The 9,966-nt window shown below is 35.2% G+C and overlaps 2 protein-coding genes across 2 annotated transcripts; both read left to right on the top strand.

Annotated features, from left to right (window-relative positions):
- The first annotated feature begins 660 nt into the window (after positions 1–660).
- On the top strand, positions 661–2,336 carry LOC131006219 (uncharacterized). Its single transcript, XM_057933398.1, has 3 exons — positions 661–838; positions 951–1,975; positions 2,073–2,336. The coding sequence occupies exons 2-3, from the start codon at positions 951–953 to the stop codon at positions 2,224–2,226; spliced, it is 1,179 nt and encodes a 392-aa protein (XP_057789381.1). The 5' UTR covers positions 661–838; the 3' UTR covers positions 2,227–2,336.
- A 4,454-nt stretch (positions 2,337–6,790) lies between these two features.
- Positions 6,791–9,546, top strand: LOC131006220 (receptor-like protein 7). The gene has a single exon (XM_057933399.1). The coding sequence runs from the start codon at positions 6,795–6,797 to the stop codon at positions 9,411–9,413; it is 2,619 nt and encodes an 872-aa protein (XP_057789382.1). The 5' UTR covers positions 6,791–6,794; the 3' UTR covers positions 9,414–9,546.
- Positions 9,547–9,966: the final 420 nt, after the last annotated feature.

Genomic DNA, 9,966 nt, shown 5'->3' on the forward strand with positions numbered 1-9,966 from the left:
AAGCGGCGGAGTCTGGCGAGAAGTGGAGTAGGCAGCCGACGTCACTTGCAAGAGGGCAGCCGCACGGAGGACTTGCAGCGGCGGATGGAGGGCGGCGGTGGACGGCGTCGCCGGACGACGATATAGAGAAGAGAGGGTGGGACTGGGGTGTGCAGCGGCGGGACGGGCTGGTGGGGTAGGGAAAGGGAATCACAAACTTTCACTTTCACGTTTTGAGATTAGAAATTAGGGCAAATGTTTTAATTTTTAAATAATTATTATAATTAAAATATATATATATATATATATATTAAATTATTAAGTAAATAATTCATCGGTTATTCGGTTAACCCGAAAAACCGATTGGGTTAACCGATCCGTTAACCGAAATTTTCGGTTATTGGATACCCAAACCCGAAAATTTCGGTTCGGTTAATTGGATACTCAAAACCCGATAATCATTTAGACAGCCCTAATTGCAGTATATGATTCTCCTACCATAAGTTATTTATAAATAAATAAAAATTAATACATCTAACCAAATATAATATTGAGCTAGTCTCTTGTGCGAGTTCACATGTTGAAATTTATAACCTTTTTTTTTACCCTGACTTGTTCCGCACGTTGATTAAAGTTATTTTTTAATATATTATAGATATCTTAATCCCTCGTAATCCTTTTTATATTAAGGCTTGATGATCCGCAAGTTTTGCACTAATTAGATTTTAATTAGAATCATATTAACGACTGATCCTCATCTCACTCTCTCTTCTCTCCCTCACCTCTCTAGAGTTGGCGGATTCGCCTGATTGGGTTGCCTTGAAGCGTTATTAAGCTTTGATTCTATAGTATAAGAAAGGTATGTGAATTTTTACAAACTACTTATATATTTGATATTTGATTTTATCTAGGAGAAAGTATTTTCGAGTTGGTCGATGATGTATAATTCTATTGTTAATTTGTTTTTGTAGATGAATGAGATTGTTTTGAAATGTTTCGATGGTTGTGGCGATAATAAGTATTATTTATCTATTACGTCTCCTCAAGACATGTCTCCCAAGGAAGGCTTTGAAATTACCAATCTTTTCTTTTATGATAATGAAAATTATGTTAGTGGTAATATTTGTCGGATGCTATTGTATTTCTATTATCATGGCAAAATTGTTCTTTGCAACCTAACAACTAAAGAGCTGGAATTTATTGCTCCGCCGAAGAAACCCATTCAATATAATATCCTTCTCCAGGGTTGTGGTCTCGGATACGATGCTAAATCCGGCGACTACAAGTTGATACAGAAGTATCACCTATGGTCTTGGTGCAATGTTCGACATCGTTCTGATTATGAAGAGACGAAAACTGAGTTGTATTCGCTTAAAAGTTGTTCTTGGAAGGAGATTCCGAGTCCTGATGCTCGTATTGCCGGCGGCAATTGTGGTGTGTACGTTGAGGGGAGTTGCTATTGGCAAGCAAGTCTTGGTCCGGCCTTTGGTGGTCCATCAGGTGAACTGGCATTAGATGTTCTATCATTTGACTTCACCAGTGAATGTTTCTCTTGCATCCCTTCGCCGACTGGAGATGATGGGTTGACATATGATCTTGTCGAGTGTCGTGGCTTTCTGGGTGCTATTGCCTATGAATATACCGATGAACAATCAAAGTGTGGAGCCAAGTCTTTTGAGCTTTTGGTATGGAAAGAAAGTTCGTGGGCCAAATCATTTGTTGTTGCTCTTTACGGCATTGAAAACCCGTTGGGATTGAAGGAAGGTCGATTTTTGTTTCTTAAAAGGAAGATATTCGGTAGTGATAAGCCCTATCAGTTAGTAGTTTATGATTGTGTTACGAAGGAGTTGAAGAAATTTGATACTGATGCTCGTGCACAAAATGTGAGTGTTGTCTCTCATGTTGAGGATAGAGTTGAGCTAGTTTATGACTGGATTTCGATGAAGGTGTTTTCTTATGCTGAGAATTGTGCTCTGCTGCCGAATGATGCAAAAATGTAAGTGGTTTATGTTTCACCAAATATGAGTTTATATTATCATTAATTTGTCCAATAACTTGACTAACTAATGTTTTATATAAACAATGAAGCACAGCTCACAAAATGCTGAAGAATTCGTCCTCGAAGGTTTTCAGAAGATCGACATCCAGCCATGGAAGCTCGAAAGAAAACCCACATTTACTGTGATAAGGCTTTGGCTTTTTACCTATATCTTGTGTTATGTCTCGTGTCGTTGTGCTTGGAAATGATACATTGCAAGAATTTCAAAGTTGATTCCGATTTGTTGAGGAAGATTTCTCATGAATAATACACTTTCAATAGCAAATTTTGATGAAAAGAATTTGGTTGAGGAATTTGGTCGAACACCTTGTTAGCATAGAATAAAACTCTAATACTCTCAAGCTGGCAAGAATAAAACTTGCTGATATAAAAAGATAAACAAAAGTTTAGCCATTTTCCAATACATATATAAATACAATCTATTTATTCTCATTGAATCGCTACTTCAACATACTCAAAAAACAATCAAAACCAAGTATATTATATTTTTTTCCAATTGAATTTCTATTGTTGCTATTATAAAAGCATGCATTCTTATAAATTTTGACACCTTACCTTATGTGACTTTTCTTATTGAATAAATAGAAATTTTAAAAGTAATTAAAATTCGAAACATGTAGCCTCAACGCAACCGTTAATAATATTGAAAAATAAAGCAGTTTAGAGTTTAATGTGAATGTGATGGTTTTGCTTCTTCTTTTTTTGGTGTAATTTTCAAAATGACTAGAATTATAAAGTTGATAGTGATCTATAGTTTCTATCCCAACAGCTCTCTATCTCTCTTGCAACAACTTGCACTTGACTTAATTTTGGCCGTCAATTAAGCTCTAATTTCGTCGCAGTCAAACTCATGTAAAAATTGCAACAAAAATATAAATTTATGTATTTTTTGGTTTACTTAAAAGTTCATGAGAAAATTACAACTTTTTCCAAAGTTCGTGTATTTTTTTGTCATACCCCTGGTTCTATTCAAGTTTAAATGATCATTCTAAATTTAGATTTAAATTCAAATACTAATCATTTGAAAGACCCACTTGGTGGGCTTGGATCTTGTTAGCTAATGAATAGTACCGTTGAATTAGTCTTTCAACAAGTCTACTAGCATGACCCACTTTGCAATTTCTTTGTTTCCACACTTCCTTTTATTAAGTGTGGGTCTAGCGGGTTGAGTGGGTCGCAAAAACGGGTCAACAAAACGAGTGGGAAAGACCCACCCAATCTCATACTCCCTCCGTCCCATAATAAGTGGCCACATTCTTTTCGGCACGGAGATTAAGAAATTGAGTGTTATATGTTTTAATAGAGTGTGGCCTACAATTGTTGACCAAATTAGTGAGTAATTGTTGACTTAATTAAAGTAATTTTGGCATTTTTAGAAAGTGGCCTACAATTGTTGACCAAATTAGTGAGTAATTGTTGACTTAATTAAAGTAAACTTTTGCCATTTTTAAAAAGCAGCCACTTATAGTGGGACAGACGAAAAAGGAAATGTGGCCACTTATTATGGGACGGAGGGAGTATAAGATAATAAGAGACCGGTCCTATGAATTCAATTCTCATAAAATTTATCTTAATTCAATCAAATACATATACTTTGAGGTTGTGTTCTCTTTGGTTGTAAAGGATAAACAAAATTTCACCCTTTAAATCCTTCCTTTCTTTTCCCACATTTCCTACTTGACCCTTACTCATTCCTCATTTACACTACAAAGGAGGGATAACAAAGTAAAACTCATCACACGAGTATTATTGATCTTTTTACAGGTAAAAAATGTATTAATTCTAGTAAATCTATGCACATAATGCCAAAATCATGACAAGAATACCAGGCACTGGTATCAACAATACGATGTCAAAGCAGTCGTAGCGACTTCACTACGGCAGATCTTGTGATTTGCTTTCATGCCTCAACTTGCAATAAGCCAAAAGTGCAAAATGGGAATTTAAAGGAACTGTAATTCGAGCCATAACAGTATGATGTCGAAGCAGCCGTGAGGACTTCCTAACTACGATGTTGCCTGAAAAAATTGATCATCTTACTTTCCTGATGAAGACTGCAACCATGAGATCTAGCTCTGGAATCGGGCGATGAATCTTGGAACTTTCATGCCAAACCCGTGCTTCGCCCTATCCACACTGTTAAAAAATCAATCACGTTGAATTTATCAATCAATGGAGAGGACACATGTATATGCTATTTGGAAATGAAATGGAATAGAGGAGAATCACTGAAGCTGATATGCAACATCAATACATTTTAATTGGAGCAAACATATGCGAAAAATGAGCACTTGATACCAGGGGCGGAGCAAGGATTTTTTTTGGGGGGGGGGGCTGAACTGTTACGGGGGTTCGGGGGCGGTAGCCCCCGGAATTTTTTTTTTGGGGCATTCAATACATTTTAGACATTTTTTACTAAAATACAAATATAATCATAATAATAACAACATTTTTATAGATAATATAGTTCAAAACATTTACTAAAATTTTTTTTTGGGGCATTCAATACATTTTAGACATTTTTTACTAAAATACAAATATAATAATAATAATAATAACAACATTTTCATAGATAATATAGTTCAAAACATTTACTAAAAAAATTTTTGGGGGCATTCAATACATTTAGACATTTTTTACTAAAATACAAATATAATAATAATAATAATAATAATAATAATAACAACATTTTCATAGATAATATAGTTCAACATTTACTAAAATTTTTTTTGGGGGCATTCAATACATTTAGACATTTTTTACTAAAATACAAATATAATAATAATAATAATAACAACATTTTCATAGATAATATAGTTCAAAACATTAGCTAAATTTTTTTGGGGGGGCATTCAATACATTTAGACAGTTTTTACTAAAATACAAATATAATAATAATAATAACAACATTTTCATAGATAATATAGTTTAACATTTACTAAAAAAATTTTGGGGGCATTCAATACATTTTAGACATTTTTTTACTAAAATACAAATATAATAATAATAATAACAACATTTTTAGACATATTATAAAAAAAAAAAAAAAAAAATTTTTTTTCAAAATTTGGGGGGGGGGGCTCTAGCCCCCCCCTAGCCCCCCCCTGGCTCCGCCCCTGCTTGATACAAAATGAGCACTTGAGACTCTTCTAAGAGGGTGTTTGGCTAAGCTTATTTTAAAGAGCTTAGCTTATAAGATGTTTGAAGAGCTTATAAGATATAATTTTTAAGAGCTTATAAGTTGTCAAACTGTTTGGATAATTGAGCTTATAAGCTAGAAAGAGAATTTTTTGTTAGAGAGAAAAAATATTTTTTTAGAAAGAAAAAATCGAAGAAAAATGAACTTGAATGATATATAATGAAAATAATAAATTATAGTTGAAAAATATTTGTAAAATGATCGTTGCATATGAGATTATAAAAGAATAAGTTGGGGTAGAGGAACTTATTTTTTGGGGAGCTTATAAGCTCTTGGAGCTTATTTTTTGAGCTTATAAGTTGTTTGGGAGCTTATTTTGCCAAACACTTTGAAAGATCTTATAAGCTCCTAAACAGCTTATAAGCTGTTTTGATGAGCTTATAAGCTCAGTCAAACACCCTCTAAGTCCTAACTATTCAGATATTGATTAGTGAAATTTTCTCGTTGATAAGAATTTTCCGAAACCATTTTATACTCAATCCTAAATTTATTATCTTTGGCTTTTTAATGCCAGCCACTCAATGCAAAAAGACTATATGTTTTGCAAAAAATCTTTGCATTAATTTCTTTCTCATCAAAGATCAACAAATTGCCTACAAGTCTACATGGTTAATTTATTAGAGATGGCCCTACATTAAATAACGTAGGAGACTAAAAATCAATGTACAATAACGATTAAATTAATAAAAAAGAGTATATATTTTGCAAAAATTTCGTTGCATTAATTTCTTTCTCATCAAAGATCAACAAATTGCCTACAAGTCTACATGGTTAATTTATTAGAGATGGAACTTTTTAGTCCACGATTAGTTCTTAAGTACAAAATGAGACACCAATTATGAACTAAAATATTACTCACTCTGTCCTTAAAAATTATATGGACCAAAAGATATGACACGGGTTTTAAGAAGAAATTGGTAGTTTTGTTTAAGTTGCAAGCATTTAGTTTTAAGTACAAAATGAGACACCAATTATGAACTAAATTATGATACATATATTAATATTGTACACGAATTAATTGATTTAGTCTTCCATGTCAACCATTTAGTCTTTCCTTCTCTAAGAAAAATAGTCTTCCTCTCACCACATCCACAAGCATATCAATGGCAATTTCTTCTATTCCAACTTTTTTGTGTCTTTCTTTATATTTATGATTACTAGCTACAAAAAAAATCGTTACGCGGATTGGCCTACTTGTGGGATATATGGACTAACTATCAGCTAGACTTTGTAATCCTAATGCAATAACGACTTTTATTACTTAGCAAACTCTTGCAAATAACTAATTAATTTTTAGTAATTATTAAATTCAATTTTTGAGTGATGCTATGAGATAAAACTACCTATGGTCCATTCTAATATCAAGCTTATTGCATTAATTAACAAATCAACTCATCTAGAACAAATGAAAGTTGCTAAAAAGCTCGCCCTAAGTTAATTAATAGATACTTTATAAGTGCAATAGTCTTTCTAGTGCCTTATTTAAAGCCACTTGCACAAGTTTGTAGAAAACACAAATCACAATACTATCAATTAATTAATAGCCTCTTCATCACAATGCTTCCAAAGTTGTTCCTCGTCATTTCTACACTAATTTCCTCCTTCATTTTCACTACTCATTCTTATAATACCCAATGTCTTCACCATCAGAAAATCTTGTTGCTTCAACTCAAGGATGAGTTGAGTTTCAATTCTTCTCTTTCAACAAAATTGGTGCGATGGAATGAAAGGGATGAGTGCTGCAAGTGGCCCGGTGTGGCATGTGATGCTGCTGGCTACGTCGTTAGTTTGCAGCTCCATAACGAGTCCATTTCTGGTGGAATCGCGGATTCATCGAGTCTCTTCAGACTTGAATATCTAGAGAATCTTAACCTGGCCTACAATAAGTTCAACAACACTCCCATTCCGAAAGGTATTCACAATCTCACCTATTTGACACACTTGAATTTATCCTATGCTTATTTTGGTGGGCAGGTTCCCGCTGAAATTTCTTCCTTGAGGAGGTTGGTTAGTCTCGACATCTCCAACGAGTATTCGGGACCTCCAAGTCCTGAGCTCCCAAATTTGGAGATGCTTGTCCAAAATCTAACAGGGCTTCGAGAGCTCTATCTTGATTATGTCGATGTTACTTCATCTCATGAGAGGAGAAAATGGAACCACATTATATCATCATATTTACCCAACCTCACTGCGTTGAGCTTGCGTGGTTGTGGTTTGTCTGGCCCTTTAGCTGAGTCCTTTTGGCAACTCCATTCCCTTTCCATCCTTCGATTGGGTTATAACAATCTTTCAACAGAAGTTCTGGACTCGTTCGCCAATTTTCCAAGTTTGACTTCTTTGTCTCTTTATAGCTGTGGTTTGAAGGGTTCGATTCCATCCACCTTTGCTAACCTAACCAACCTGATTCGTGTTGATTTGTCAAGTAACTTCTTCACAGGCTCACTTTCTTCTATGCTGTTTGAAGGTCTTTCCAATCTTGTTTATTTAGATTTGAGGAATAATTCATTCTCTGGTAATATTCCCCACTCTCTCTTTGCTCTCCCTTCATTGTTGGGACTGGATCTTAGCAGCAATCAATTTAATGGCACTTTGCAACTAGACAAATGTCAAAACCTTGCCAATCTAACCCGACTTGATCTATCTCACAATAGATTGTCAGTAGATGTAGGCAACCTCAATTCAACTTCATATGGAAGTCTCCAACTAAAAGTGTTAACACTAGCTTCATGTAATTTGTCCCATTTTCCTAGTTGGATTTGGGGAACACAACTTTGGTATTTGGACCTCTCTTATAATCTTCTAACAGATCTGCAAAAGCCTTACCATATCCCTGCTTCTCTTCGATTCCTATTCTTGCAGTCTAACCAGCTCAAGGGTGAGTTGCACCTGCCCATTCCATCTGCGTCTCAACTCTCGTACTTGTTTCTTGGTAATAACAGTTTAAGTGGATCGATTCCAACCTCCCTTTGCAGTGCCACGAGCCTCCGTGTTCTTGATTTGTCTGGCAATAGATTAAGTGGCAGCATACCCCCTTGCTTACTTGAAAACATTTCAGAGTTAGATCTAAGCCAAAACAACATCAGCGGTAGCATTCCAGATAATTTTCCAATGGATTGTTTTCTAGCATATTTGGATGTTAACAATAATACTTTAGAAGGGAAAATCCCAAAGTCCCTTGAAAGATGCGAGCAGTTGCAGTTCATGAATGTTGGGAACAACAACATCACTGACAGTTTCCCGTGCATGCTATCATCGAAGTTGCGAGTTCTTGTTTTGCACTCTAACAGATTCCATGGGGAAGTAAGATGTCACAACATGAACTGGGAAGATCTCCAAATTCTAGATATATCTTCCAATCAGTTCAGTGGAAATCTGGAATCGATAAACTTTTCTAGTTGGAAGACAATGATGCTACAGAGTGATGAACAATTGAGGAACGGCGATTCAAATTTCTATTACTCACAATTGTGGTATTCATTACGCATCACATTAATCATGAAAGGGAGAAATTCAGAGTATCACACGATTTGGCCAAAGTTTGGTATCATTGATTTCTCTTGCAATAATTTCGGAGGAGAGATACCAAATGCAATTGGTGATCTTACCTCACTTCATCAGCTCAACCTCTCCCACAATGCCCTCAATGGAAGCATCCCAAACTCATTTGGTCAGTTGAGTAATCTCGAATCACTCGACCTCTCTGTAAATCGACTCATCGGGCCAATACCAGTGGAGCTTGCAGGGCTCACATTTCTTCAAGTCCTGAATCTGTCCTACAATAAGCTGGTTGGAGAGATCCCAAATGGCCGTCAGTTACAAACATTTTCAGCTGATTCCTTCAAAGGGAATCCGGGGTTGTGTGGTTTCAATCTCAACATAAGCTGCAGTAGTGATAGTGATGACAGTGATCATTTGTCACCAGAAGAAGATGAAAACGGGGAAGAGAAGAGTGAGATCGAGTGGGAGTATGTATCTTCTGCGCTTGGTTATGTTGTGGGATTAGGAAGCATTGCATGGACGCTTTTATGCCGCAGAAGCTTCAGAGAAAGATATTTCGAGAAAATAGAAGAGATTGTTGACAAGATTTTCTACGAGAGAGCCAGGAGAAGAAGACATGAAAGAAGAAGAAGAAGAGTAGAGATGAGGAATGAGGTTAGGAGACAGCAGAGAAGATGATATACAATTTAGATACTTAAATAAACAAGGCTGTTTAGAGTTTAATGTGAGTGTCAAGGTTTTTGTTTTGCTTTTTTTTTTTGATGTGTAATTTTCAAAATGACTAGAATTATAAAGTTGACAGTGATCTATAGTTTCTATCCCAACATAGTTGATAGTGATTACATTTTCGCAACTAAAGAAGTTAAGCCTATCTTCCTGCAACTTAAAAAGATTTCCTGATTTTTTAAAACAATCCAACTTGATTTCTATCACTCTTTTAGTTGGACAAAGTTTACATCAGTTGATTTCTCACGCAATAAATTGACAGTCGAAATTAAGCCACATATATTAATTTTTGCCTTCTTAAACCATTCGAGCTTCTAAATACTCATCATCATCAGAAGTTATTAGACCAACATCAAGTGAACTTTCGACTGTCAATCAGCCCCGTTCCTGACATTTTAGGGGCCCTAGGCAAAATAAGATAAAAGGGCCCTTTATACAATAAATATATACAAAAATGTCAATATCATAAAAAGCATTTTCTTCGAGCTTTTGCAGATGCAAAATC

Source organism: Salvia miltiorrhiza, chromosome 1 (assembly GCF_028751815.1).
Source record: "Salvia miltiorrhiza cultivar Shanhuang (shh) chromosome 1, IMPLAD_Smil_shh, whole genome shotgun sequence".
NCBI lineage: Eukaryota > Viridiplantae > Streptophyta > Magnoliopsida > Lamiales > Lamiaceae > Salvia > Salvia miltiorrhiza.

Coding starts and splice junctions, on each gene's coding strand:
- LOC131006219 (XM_057933398.1), top strand. CDS start 951: ATGAATGAGATTGTTTTGAAATGTTTCGATGGTTGTGGCGATAATAAG. Junction 1,976..2,072: donor CTGCCGAATGATGCAAAAAT/GTAAGTGGTTTA, acceptor AATGAAGCACAG/CTCACAAAATGCTGAAGAAT.
- LOC131006220 (XM_057933399.1), top strand. CDS start 6,795: ATGCTTCCAAAGTTGTTCCTCGTCATTTCTACACTAATTTCCTCCTTC.